The 12,578-nt window shown below is 66.5% G+C and overlaps 1 protein-coding gene across 2 annotated transcripts in view; it reads right to left on the reverse strand.

Annotated features, from left to right (window-relative positions):
- The window catches only part of NOTCH1 (notch receptor 1), a 47,098-nt gene that overhangs the window by 19,179 nt on the left and 15,341 nt on the right, over nucleotides 1–12,578 (reverse strand). For both annotated transcript variants that reach the window (XM_006062210.4, XM_044926645.2), the window contains exons 3-13: nucleotides 8,496–8,758; nucleotides 7,647–7,985; nucleotides 5,466–5,588; nucleotides 4,749–4,982; nucleotides 4,266–4,421; nucleotides 3,922–4,107; nucleotides 3,582–3,695; nucleotides 2,770–2,883; nucleotides 2,267–2,500; nucleotides 2,064–2,174; nucleotides 1,410–1,602 (exon numbers count right to left, since the gene is read on the reverse strand). In XM_006062210.4, coding sequence (XP_006062272.1) covers nucleotides 1,410–1,602; nucleotides 2,064–2,174; nucleotides 2,267–2,500; nucleotides 2,770–2,883; nucleotides 3,582–3,695; nucleotides 3,922–4,107; nucleotides 4,266–4,421; nucleotides 4,749–4,982; nucleotides 5,466–5,588; nucleotides 7,647–7,985; nucleotides 8,496–8,758 — 2,067 coding nt within the window. The remainder of the gene's footprint in view (nucleotides 1–1,409; nucleotides 1,603–2,063; nucleotides 2,175–2,266; nucleotides 2,501–2,769; nucleotides 2,884–3,581; nucleotides 3,696–3,921; nucleotides 4,108–4,265; nucleotides 4,422–4,748; nucleotides 4,983–5,465; nucleotides 5,589–7,646; nucleotides 7,986–8,495; nucleotides 8,759–12,578) is intronic.

The raw sequence follows: 12,578 nt of genomic DNA on the forward strand, positions 1-12,578 counted from the left end.
GCGGGGCCTAGGCTGGGAGCAACCCAGACTCTGCCACCGTCCTACGACCTGATTAGATGGAGACACTGGCCCGCTCTGACCCTTGGAGTCCTTTAAACGACTTTAAATAGCCCACCTCGACTAAGACGGTGGTAAGGGTTTGGGACAGTGCCCAGTTCAGAGCAGTGGTCAGGAGACCATCCACTGTTCACTTGCTGCTTGACCCTGAACAGGCTGCTTACCCTCTGTGTGCAAAACGAGGGCGTGTGGTCCCTGCCATGTCCATCACCCCATTTAGATAGAGCCAATGCCAGGCACGTAGTGGGTGTCGGAAACTAAAAGTCAGCTTCTCTACACTCTAATGTTCTGGCACCACATATATGAATGGGGTTCCCACACCAGCTGGGTGTCCCGCAACCCAGTCCTGGCCCTAAGTGCCTGGAGTCAGCGCAGACTGCCCCCCTACCCCCCAGCGAGGGCTGGGACCCACCAGACTGGCCCCAGGTCAGACACTAACCCCAAGCCCCAAGTTGTCACCTCTACTTCTGACCAAACAGCCAGGAACCAGACCTCTTCCTTTGAAATTTGCAGAAACAGCTCACAAAACTCAGAAAAACTGTTTGACTTACTAGATCAATGGTTTACTATAACCAGGGAAACTTGGAACAGCCCGATGGAAGAGACGTACGAGGCCAGGGATGGGGAAGGGCTCAGAGCTGGTCCCCGCCCCATCCCAGCACCTGTTCGCCAACCCGGAAGCTCTCTGAACTCCCGCACTTGGCCTTTTTATGGAGGCTTCCTCACGCAGGCGTGACTGAATATGTCACTGGCAGTTGGTGATTAACTTGCCCTGCAGCCCCTCTCCCGTCCTTGGCGGTCAGGGTGGGACAGAAGGCCCCGGCCCCCAGCCTCAGCCTCGGATGACCTTCGCAGCCTCCTTACGGAAGCTCAGTGGCAGTTTGGTCGCTGAGTCGTGTCCGGCTCTCACAACCCCATGGACTGTAGCCCGCCAGGCTCCTCTGTCCATGGCATTTCCCAAGCAAGAATCCTGGAGTGGATTGCCATTTCCTTCTCCAGGGGACCTTCCCGACCCAGGAATCGAACCTGGGTCTCCTGCATCACAGGCTGATTCTTTACCGACTGAGCTGTGGCCCAAAGGGGCTCAGACACGACCCAAGACACCCCTTCCACTCTCAGAGATCTCAGAGATTTCACCTCTGGTCCGCTGCCTTGGCACAGACGCGTTCCCTGGGCACACTCGGAGCCGAGGGCAGTGCTGGGCTCAGACCAGGAGCCAAGCAAGCGCCTGTGCATGGCACCCTTCAGGGCTCCCACGGCAGACCCATCCTTGGGGAGCACCTGCCTGCTCCGCCCAAGACCCGCCGGCTCCCCGCACACCCCCTGCCCCGGGCGGGGCTCCGAGGACGCACCCGTTGAGGCTGTCGCGGCAGGCCCCGTGGATGCAGGGGTTGCTGCTGCACTCGTTGACCTCAGACAGGCAGGTGGGGTCGTGGTAGCCCTCGGGGCAGCGGCAGGTGAAGCCGTTGATGCCATCCTCGCAGGTGCCCCCGTTGTGGCAGGGGCTGTCCGCACACTCGTCAATGTTGATGTTACACATACTCCCTGCGGGCGTCCCAGCAGCTCAGACACCGGGAACAGGAGAGGGGTCGGGCTCCCCGCCCTCGGAGCCTCAGTCTCCCTCTCTGTGAGCACTCCCCTCCCCCGGCTCCATCCCAGGCCCTCCCGAGGTTCAGACTCTCACCGATACAAGCTCTGCTCCCGGGACCCAGGGCCCACGCTGGACACGCTCAGGGCACAGGGCAGCATGTGCACTGGGAGCCTGGCTCCACTGCGAGCCTGCCGGGCTGCTTCTCACCCACATGCCAGGCTCAAGGATGTCCATCCCAGCGCCAGCCAGACCCACCCCCCACCCCCGGCCCTTCCAGAGCCTCTGCCGACAGCCACCAAGGCTGCTGGCCCGAGAGCTGGGCCCCCATAGTCCCAAGACCCTGATCTGCAAGTCAAGGCCCCGACGCGGGCGGAAGGGCAGAGCCCTGCAGGCCCCCGAATCCTGGGCGGCTCACCTGTGTAGCCCGGCTCACACGCACACTCGTAGCCGTCAATCTTGTCCAGACACGTGCCGGAGTCGCAGGGGTTGCTTGCGCAGTCATCCAGGTTGATCTCGCAGTTGGGTCCTGGGGGTGGGAGACCGGAGGTGGTCACGTGCTCCTGCTCGCTCATCCGCAGCTGCCCCCCGCCAGCCCCGCAGCTGCCCGGGGCCAGGCACCTGTGGTCCCCTTGAGGCAGAAGCAGAGATAGGCGTTGTCGCGGTCCTGGCAGGTGCCCCCGTGGCGGCAGGGCTGGCTGTGGCACTCGTTAATGTTGCTCTCGCAGTGGTGGCCCGTGTAGCCCGGCTGGCACAGGCAGGTGAAGGTGGCCACGCCGTCCTTGCAGGACCCGTAGTGGCAGGGGTCGGGGTCACACTCGTCGATGTCCACCTCGCAGTGGGGCCCCGTGTAGCCTGCAGGGGCGGGGGGCCACTCCCTGGGTTACCAGGCTGTCCAGGACACCATCAAGCAGACCCAGGGTCCTCTTGTTCCCACCAGGGAAGCCTGGGGATGTCTGGGGCGCCCCCCCTCCAACTGCCTGGGGTCAGAGATGCGCCCTGCTCTTGGCCTCCTCCATACTGAGGGGTCACCTTTCCAGCCTCAGCCTCCGAGCAGCCCCCCTTCTCTGGACCCCACCGCCTGCTTCTGCCCCTCCGCTCTGCCCGGGGCCGCGGCCCCGCACCTTCTGTGCACACGCAGGTGTAGGTGTTGGGCCCGTCCAGGCACTTAGCACCGTTCTTGCAGGGTGTGCTTGCACACTCGTCCACGTCATACTGGCACAAGTGCCCGGTGAAGCCTGCAGCCGGGGAGGGGATGGCAATCAGACGCCAGGGGCACAATGACACCACAGCCAAGTCCTGGCTGGCCAAGGTCGGGGGGCGGGGGGCGCCCGGGAGGGCCCCCCGAGAGTGCTTTGGCCAGGGCTGGGCAAACGGCAAACGCCCGTATCCTTGCCTCGCCCTCTTTCAGAGCCCAACCCTGGGGTCCTAGCCCTCCTGCCCTGCCCGCTCAGAGGAGGCTCAGCCCAAGACGGTTGCCATGGCTACAGCCGGGCTGGGCTGAGAATTCGGTTCCCAGCTCGGCGTCTGGGACAGTTGATTTGCATCGCAGGAGGTCCAGGGCTCTGACCCCCAACACCTCCCCGGGCCTGGCGTCCCCCAGCCCTTCCCTGCGACAGACTCAGGGCCCCCACAGGCTCTATAGGCCCTCCTGGCCATCACATCCACTGCCGCTGGCAGACGCAGGTGGGCGTGGCGGGCCGGCCCTCCTCCCACCAGGGCACGACAGCAGGAAGGAGGGTCTCTGGGCCCCGGGCTTCTCAGTGAGGTGGGGGCCAGGAACCCTGCCCGGCCCAGCTTTGTCTGCTGGGGGCTGAAAACCAGCCCACCCCCGCGCCCACACTCCGGAGGTGAGGCTCTCACGCCCCCTTTCCATCGCGGAGACCCGACCCGGCCTTGACGCAGGGGCAGGGCGGGCAGCGGGGCCCAGTCTCACCAGTGGGGCAGTCGCACACGAACTCGTTGATCTTGTCCAGGCAGCGGCCGTTCTGCAGGCAGGGGCTGCTGGCGCACTCGTCCGTGTTCACCTCGCAGTGCAAGCCCTCGTAGCCTGGCAGGAGCAGGCTGGTCAGCAACGCCCCATTCCCTCCACCCCTGCTCCCCAGGGCTGACCCAGCTGCCCAGCACTGGCCTCCTCTCCACTGCGCCCCAGAGACCTAGCTCAAGTCTCCCCAGATAACCGTGGGGGGTCTGTGGCCTGGGTGGGCACGGAGGCCAGGGGCAGAGGCGATGCGGCTTCCCCACCCCCAGGGTCAGGCGGGCAGCCGGCCGCGTACCGGGCATGCAGATACACTGGAACTCCCCGATCTGATCCAGACAGGTGGCGTCGTTCTGACACGGGTTCGACACACACTCGTTGACGTCGATCTCGCAGCGCGGGCCGGTGTAGCCCTGCAGACACTGGCACTCGAACGAGCCCAGCGTGTTGATGCACTTGCCCGCGTGCTCACAGGGGTTGGCGCCTGGTGGGGGCGGGGGGGGTGGATGCAGCACGGGTGAGGGGCTGCTCTGGGAACCCTGGCCTCTGGAACAGTTGGGGGTGTGCCTGCCTCCCCCATCAGACCCGCCTACCCCCATAGGACTGTTTCCAACAGGTTCCCCAGCACCCGGCTGCCCGTACCCAGCGAGCACTCGTCCACATCCTGGCTGCAGGCCGGCCCCGTGTAGCCCGAGGGGCAGGTGCAGATGGCCTTGCCGTTGACGGGGTTGGTGTCGCAGTTCGAGCCCTCGTTGCAGGGGTTGCTGATGCAGGCGTCGTTCAGGTGGCACAGCAGACCTGGGCATGGCGGTGGGGATCAGCGGAGGCACTGTCCCCCCACCTCCCCCGGCTGGGAACGCCGACTGCCCACAGCCGGTGTCCACTCCCACCCGGCTCCCCAGGGAGGGCCCCCCGCCACGACACAGCCAGTGACCCTGTGGAGGGCCCTACGATGCCGGAGCTATTCCGGGAGGCTCACAGCCGCCCGCGTCACTCCAGGAGGCCCCTCCTGGGGTTCCCCCCTTATGGGCCCCACAGAGCTGCAGTGTGAGCTTCTGTGTGAGGCCCCTCGCCTGGGCCTGACCCCCCAAGGGCCCTCCGTCCGGTGGCAGGCCAGGCACTCACCCGTGCGGCCGTGGGGACACTCGCAGTAGAAGGAGGCCACGCGGTCGTGGCAGGTGGCGCCCTGGAAGCAGGACGCGCTGGCGCAGTCGTCGATGTTCTCGCTGCAGTCCTCGCCCGTCCAGCCGTTGACGCACACGCAGTTGTAGTCGCCGTGGGTGTTGTGGCAGGTCCCGCCATTCTGGCAGGCATTGGGCATGAGCTGGCACTCATCCACGTCCTCTGTGCAGTACTGACCTGCAAGGGGCCGGGACGGTCGGTGCCTCCAGCCCCCTCCGCCAAGCTGAGACCCTCACCTCCACCAGGAAGTCTTCCTGACTTCCTCCAGCCCCGCCAGCCAGAGTCAGCCTTTCCCCTGCACCCCTGGCACCTGGGGGCTCTCGCCTGGCTGCTCCGTGTCCATGCTCACCTGTGGGCAGGGCCTGCCTCCTGCTGGCCAGAATCCCTGTGTCCTGGCCAGCAAGCTGGACTCAAACTGGGGACCCGATTGTGGCCAGGCCAGCCCAGGGCCAGGCTGCAAATGGCCCACACAGATGGGCTGGTGCCACCCACGTCTGTGCTGCTCCAGGGGGCTGGGGGGCCTCAGACCCTGGTGGGGGTGCAGTCAGCTGCAGGTCACAGCATCCTTCCCGCCCCAGATCTCAGCTCCCTCCTGCCTGCCCCCCACGGGGACAGACTCCAGCGGCAGAGGTGCCTGCCCGAGCCGCCCGCTGCACGCACCTGTCCACTCCGGGGGGCAGCGGCAGTTGTAGGTGTTCACGCCGTCCACACAGGCGCCTCCGTTCTTGCAGCCGTTCCCCGGACAGTCATCAATGTTCTCCTCGCAGTTCTGGCCAGTGAAGCCTACAGCAGGCGCCAGCCGCCCGGTCAGGCCTCCTCACGGGGCCAGGCTCGCACCCGTCCTGTCACGCTTGCCCTGGGTTCTGGCACCTTCCTGGCTGGACCCAGGACACCCTGCTCTGGGCGGAGAGCTGCTCTCCACGGCCTGTCCTGTGATGCCCACCGCCTCGGAGCCCTCGGGGTCCCTGCCCCACACCCTGCCCTCCCCACTCCTGTGACCGGGCCCCACACCCCAGAGCCCACGGTCAGCACATTCCTAAGCAATCGCTTTGTAAAGGGCCGGCTGAACAGACAGGGACCCACGATCACAGGCTCCCCAGGGTTCTGTCGGAGAAGATGTCTGTGCTATGGCCTCTGTGACTGGGCACTGGCTGCGGGCCCAGCCCTGTGCTCGGGGTTGTCTGCACACCCCCATGTGCGGCCGCGGATACCCCATCTGACGGGGCAGCACTGGGCCTGGGAGCCCCTACGCAGGGAACTGGAGCAGGGAGACAGAGGGACCCCGGCAGGCAGTCGGGGGTGGGGGTGTGCGTGCAGGTGCGGCCCCCACACTTTCCAGCAGCAGAGGCGCAGGCAGGGTGGGAGCCCCCCACCCTCTCCCTGCCAGGCCAACCTCCACGCACCACCTCCACATCCAACCAGTTAGCTATTAATCCGTTCGACTCCCGCTGGTTCAATAATCAACCCAGAAAGGTGCGTCTGGCAATAGCCAAACCTGCAGCCGGTTACTAATTAATGCCCCTCCCAGGGCGCCTTTGGACCCCCTCCTGCCCCTCCCTCGGAGGCCCCGCTGACTAGAGCCTGGCACCCACACTCCAGTCCCTCCTGCATGCGGCGGGCCTAAAGCGCCGCCTCTCCCAGCCTCAGCTCACCTCTGGCCGGTGGGGCCGCACCTGCTCTACGTGTGCGCCCCCTCTGCCAGGCCCCCACGCCTCCCACCACCCCCCCAGCCTGCACCACAGCCCCGCCTGACCCGCGGGGCCAGACGCAAGGTCGCAGGCTTGGGGTCCCACAGCCTGCCCCCCTCAGGAAGGCATCTGAACTCAGACTCTCAAACAGCCACGCAGCCCAGCTGGGCAGTGGGTAGTGCCGGGGCGGGCAGGTGGTGAGGGGAGAATCAGGGACCGGAAATGCACATGCCTGGCGTCTGCACGCAGAGGCAACAGGCCCGGGGCTTGCGGGCGGGAAAAGCACTTCCTCTTTGCAAGGGCCGGGCTGGGCCAAGGGCCGTGTGGGGGCCGGAGCGACCTTTGGGTCAGTCCTGAGTCACCCAGACCCTGGGCCCTCCTCTCTCCAGCACCCAAACCCCACCGACCCCACCTCCTCGTCGCCCCACCCCAAAACACCCTCCCCTTCCCAGTTCTGCCTAACTGCCCCATGCAAGTGACAGACTAGAGGTTTTTGAACCTCTTCGTCATTATTAGTATTTTTAGATCAGCAGCAGCAAAACAGACTCAGATGAAAACTACAGTGGAAAGTCTGCGACATGAAACAGGAACGGTGGAGCTGCTGAGGGGATGGGGAGGGCTGGGCCCACCTGTCATTCCTGCCCCGGCAGTGGGCGACGGGAGAGGCCAGGAGGAAGGCCACCACTGGGGGGAGGCACGCGTGCGCCCCGGCCCCCCCGGCCCCACCTCCAGGAACCAGGGGAAGCCCCGTGGGCAGCACAGGCGAGGGTGCTCCCCGCAGCAGGGGAGAATTCTGTAACATGCACGTGGTCCCAGGGAACTCGGGATAAGGGACCTCCCGGGGGGCCTGAAGGAGGCTGGTATCCACGGCCCGGGAGACTCAGAGCAGGGGGCCAGGAGAGCAGAGTGACCCCAGAGCAGACGGAATGCTCAGGCCCTCCCTGGGGGTGGCAGGGTCCCTGGCACAGGGGAGGAGCACTAGGGTGTCACAGCAGACCTGTTCTGAGGCAGCACTTGGTGGGTGGGTGCCCCCATCCCAGAGCCTACCCTGCACCACCCCCAAGATTGCCCTCCAACCGCCCAGGCTCGGGTGATGCCCCCAGACCCAGCCTGCCTGGCTCCCCGCCCCCTGCACGCTTCCAGTGGGCAGTACCTGGCAGGCAGGCGCACTCGTGGGTGGTGTCCCCCGTGGGGCGGCAGGTGCCCCCGTTCTGGCAGGGGGAGGGACTGCAGGGCACGTAGGGCAGCTCACAGTGGGGGCCGGTGTGGGTGGGGCGGCAGACGCAGCGGTAGGATCCGACCTCATTGAGGCAGGTGCCGCCGTGGTGGCAGAGCCCGGGGCTCTGGCTGCACTCGTTGACGTCCTGCCTGCACGTGGGGCCGTGGAAGCCGGGCGGGCAGTGGCAGATATACGACGCCTCAAAGGGCAGGCACTGGCCACCGTTGGCACAGGGGTTGGAAGCGCAGGGGTCGGCCTGCTGGCATGTCTTCCCTGGGGGGGCAGGGGATGGGAGGGTGGTTAGCCGGCCTCCCTGGTTCCTGTGAGCTGGGGGCAGCATCCAGACCCAGACAACGGGTGAGCCGGGCATGGGCCCAGTGGCATCAGCTCCTCACTGCCCGGGGACCCCAACCGCTTAGGGGCTAAGTGACCACTGTGGGATGCACGGTAGGCCAGGGCCCCTGGGGAGCTGACCCAGACTGCGTCCCTCCTGAGCCGGCGGTGACACCATGGGTCCTGCAGGGATGGGGGGGGTCTCCCCTTTTCTTACAGAGGCTGCGGCATGAGGCTGGGGGGTGCCCTCGAGCCGGAAACTGACACCTCCAGGGCTGGAAAGCAGCATGGGGACCCCCGAGTGGGGACTCTGGGCAATTTCTGGATCGCTGACCCCCACAGCCGAGCCCAGTCCAGGACCGTCCACGGCCACGCGGACGGGGGCCCGGCATCGGCTGTGTGGGCGGCTGGGGGAAGGCCACCGCATCCCCGCCCCTCCGGGGTCCTCACCTGACCAGCCCGGGGGGCAGAGGCACTTGTACTCGGTGAGCGTGAGCAGGTCACAGGTGCCGCCGTTGAGGCAGGGGCTGGCGAGGCAGGCGTGGTCGCGGGGCGTCAGGCACAGCGGCCCCGAGAAGCCCAGGCGGCAGCCGCAGACATAGTCCACCAGGCCGTCTCGCTCCGTCGTGTGGCACGTCCCGCCGTTCTTGCAGGGGGCGCTGAGGCAGGGGTTGGGGGCCTGGCATTGCTGGCCCGCGAAGGCCCCGCCGCAGCTGTAGCAGACACGCCAGCATGGTGAGCACCCACTCCCCAGCTAGCCCGCCACCAGCCCCAGCATCCATGGGGTCCCCTCCTGGGCAGCAGCCCCCCTCAAAGGGCTCGGGGAGGTTCTGGGACCAGAGTGGGGGTCATTGCCCAATATCACCATGGTGCCAAGCGCCACTGAGCTCTCCGCTTTAAAGTGGTTACTTTTACATCAAGGAAATTTCATGTCCATAAAAACAGTGATTATGTTAATTGGAGACATTAGAGACCAGAGTGTTTGCGGGCCCCAGCGTCGGTTTCAGAAGCCACGGAGGCGTCTGTCTGCACCCCTGAGCCACTGAGAAGGGGCTGCGCCGGCCAGACCCAGCCATTCTCCGTGGAAGGGAATGGTGTTGTGTGAAACCTTTTGTTTCGGGGACCTGCCTACTCTCTTTCTCTCCAGGTTTTCTGTAACGAATATGTGTTATTTGGGTAATAAAAGAGTTCACAGATGGCTCTTCTTTCAGTACGAACATGAGAGCAAACAGGGATGGGACTGCAGACGCCACGTGGCTGGGCTCCCCTGTTGTCGCCGACGTGGAATTCTTTATCGGGGGTCTGACGCAACAGGACTGCGCTGCTCGGCGCTCCACCCTCACCCACACATGGTGCCCGGACACAGTCTCTCCCTTTTGGGGGTGAAGGCTTCACATCAGAAGCCCAGCCCACTGCACAGCTGGAGAAAGCAGGGGCCAGGAGGACTGCCGCTCCGGCAGGCCCTGTGCCGGCTCCCAGGCTGCAACAGTAGCAGGCGAGCTGGGAGTGGGGGGCGCCCTGCCCCACGCCCGGCCCCAGGCCTGGTCCCCGGCGCTCCCCACCGGGAAGGGCTCGGCACCTGCCACCCCCGCCCCGGGGCCGCCCTTGGCCACCTGTTGCCTCGGCTTCTTGAGGCGGGGCGGTACACTGCCCCCCAGGGTCACCTCGCGGCCTTGAGCTCGAGGGAAAGCCCAGGAGAGGCTCTGGGACCAGCCAGGCCTCCCTCTTCCCAGCGGCAGAGCCTCTGGGGTGGAACGCGCCCACGGCCCCCAGCCGGCAGCGGCCTGGGAAGGCAGCCCTGACGCTGGGCCCACAGCCCCAGGCACCGGTGGGCGGGGGCCCGTCCCCCCACAGGGCAGCCACGGGGACTCTGGGGGAAAAGAGGGCCCTCCTGGGCTCCGACCACCCCACCTTCCCGAGACCCCCCTGAGAGGTGCTGCTCCATGGGGTTTAGGCCTTCACTCCAGGACCCCTCGCCCCCGACAAATGCCAGCCCGCCAGGGCCCCCTCCCTCCCCTCCTTCCCAAAGCTGCACAGGGAGAGGGAGCGGGGGCAGCCTCCGTCCTGGGGGCGGGGGATCCGTGAGAAGCAGGGGCTTTCCTCTGAGGCTGTGGCTTGGGCAGGGCGGGCAGGGAGGACGCAAAATGGCCACTCCAGACCACCATCTGTCGCCTGAAGCCAAAAGTCCCAAACCAACTGGCTTAAAGAAAACCAGCTGCCCTTCTGGGAGGGGTGCAGGGGTGGTAACTCAGGCCTGAGCCACGGCTCCCACCCAGCCCGCTCAGGGAGGGGAGGAGGACGGTGTGGCTGGCTCCTCTCTGGGGGCACAGACCCCAGGACGCACCCCTGTGCGACCGGCACCCTGGCACCTCGGGCTCCAGCAGGGCCATACCCTGGAGCCTGGGGAAGGTGGCATGGCCTCCACTGAGCGTGGATCTAGTTACAGGCCGCCTGGTCCCAGCCTGAGTGGCACTGGGAACCCAGAGCCCTGGAGGGGAGGGGGGAGACGCAGGAGGTAGCACCTCCCCCACCTCTCAATGCCCTCCATTGTCAGGCAGGAGCTGGCCACCGCTCCCTATTGGAGAAAAGGCTCTTTTTTTTTCTTTCCCAGCTACTAAAGAGCAGCAGAAAGTGGGAGCTGGACAGAGGACGCTTGGTCATCAAAGCGGGGTGGGGGGTGGGGGGTGGGAGCCCGCCCGCCCTGTCCATGCCCAGCTCCAAGGCGTGGGAAGCCCACCCAGGTGGGTGAGATGAGGCAGGCCTGCCCCATGGCCTGGGGGAAACGCACACAAGGCTGCCCAGCGCGTCCTCCGTGTGGGCTCCGCCTTCATCACCGGTCCGGTTCAACAGCATTCCCAAGTGGACCAGAAAGGCCCCACCAGGGTGCAAAACCCTCCAGCCTCCAGCCACGGGGCAGTGTGTCCATGAACCCCACCCCAAGCCCGTCCTGAATGGGGAGCCTAACGCAGAGGACTGTGGGAGAACCCACCTGGACCGAGAGCATCCCGGCCAGGGAGGCTGCGTGAATTACAGCGGGAGGAAAAGCGCGCCCAGGAAATCAGGCGGCAGCAGCAGGGACAAAGGGCGGCTGGGGAGCAGGTGCGCCTGTGGCCGAGGACGCGGGAGGCAGCTGCTCCCGGCCAGCGCAGCGGAGGCTGCCAGCCCCGGCGGGCGGGGGGCGGGGCAGGAGCCAGGGAGGCTCCTCCGTGGGGGGATGGCAGCGGCTGAGGGGGCCCATTGTCCTCCCTGCTCCCGTCCAGGCCTGGCGGACGCTGCTGTGAAGGCACGCTGCCCATGCGGGCCGGCTCCAGGGCTGGGCCTGGCAGCCGTCCACCACGAGCACCCCAGCCGGGGGAGCGGCAGGGCAGCGAGGGAGGGGCAGCCTCGGCGGGGGGCGGGGAGGAGGGGTGCTGCTGAGGCAGGTGCTCCGGGGGGTGCTGGGTACAACCAGGGCCTGGCTTAGCTCCACGGGAGGACGCCCGGGGCCAGGTCAGCCTGGCGGAGGGCAGGGGTGGGTAGGCAGGGTGGAGGGGCCTTACAACCCATCACAGAGGCCTGTCCCTGCCCTGGGCGGCCTCCGGCCATGCTCCCCCCTTGCCTAGATGTGTCCCCATGTGCCCCCCACCCTGGCTGCACTGCCGGGGTTTCCTGGGGAGGCGCCCATGGCACCCGCACTTCCCTGAGAAGGTGGAGGGCCCGTGAGGCTGCTCAGACGCGGCCAGTCCGCTGGGACCAGTGACCAAGTCCCTCATGGCCATTCGGTCCTGAACACCTGTCCTGGCAGCTCAGCCTAAGTGCCTGGCGGGGACAGGGACCCGTGCTTGGAGGGGAAAGTCGCGCCCGACACCTGCCTCAGGATTCCGGGCCAGGGGCCGTCGGGGACCCTGAGGCTGGACGAGAACCACCCCCCACCCCCGCCCCTCCGTGTACCGTGCCACTCGGCTCCTGGCGCCCGGGGGCCCGTGGCAGCTTCCCCTTCCTTGCTCCCCTCTGAAAGTGGTCCCCCAGTGTCTCCTCCTCCACTCGCCTTTCCTCCGGCCCAAACATAGCCTGGCGGAGTGTCCTGGCCCACCACAGCCAACAGCAGCTGAGGGTCAGGTGGGGGCTGGGGGCTCCAGGATCAGAGCTGCAGAGAGGCGGCACCCGGGGTGGGGGCGGCAGCGCCAAACAGACACCCGCTTGCCCGCCCGCCAGCCTGGAGCTCATTGGAGCCTCTGTCAGAGTTTCCTCTGAGCCAGCTCCTCCCCCCACCCCTCCCACCCCCCAGCGCGGCTCCATAGAAATGCAGCCCCAGAAGCGTCCAGAGGCAGATGCTGCCTCGACCTTTCACCCCTTCACCCGGGACTAATGCTAAATGACGCTGTTTTCCTTTCTGAGTTAAGCGGGCCATCTGCCACCCCCAGGGGAGAGATGACAGCTCCCTCTACCCGCAGTTCCAAGGCGGGACTCAGCACAGAGGAAGGACTCACTGGGTTCTGCCCTTGAGCAGTCTGTGGTTGAGTGGGGGGTTGAGTGGGGCAGAGCTGGGTGAGC

The sequence above is a fragment of the Bubalus bubalis genome, chromosome 12 (genome assembly GCF_019923935.1).
Source record: "Bubalus bubalis isolate 160015118507 breed Murrah chromosome 12, NDDB_SH_1, whole genome shotgun sequence".
NCBI classification, from domain to species: domain Eukaryota; kingdom Metazoa; phylum Chordata; class Mammalia; order Artiodactyla; family Bovidae; genus Bubalus; species Bubalus bubalis.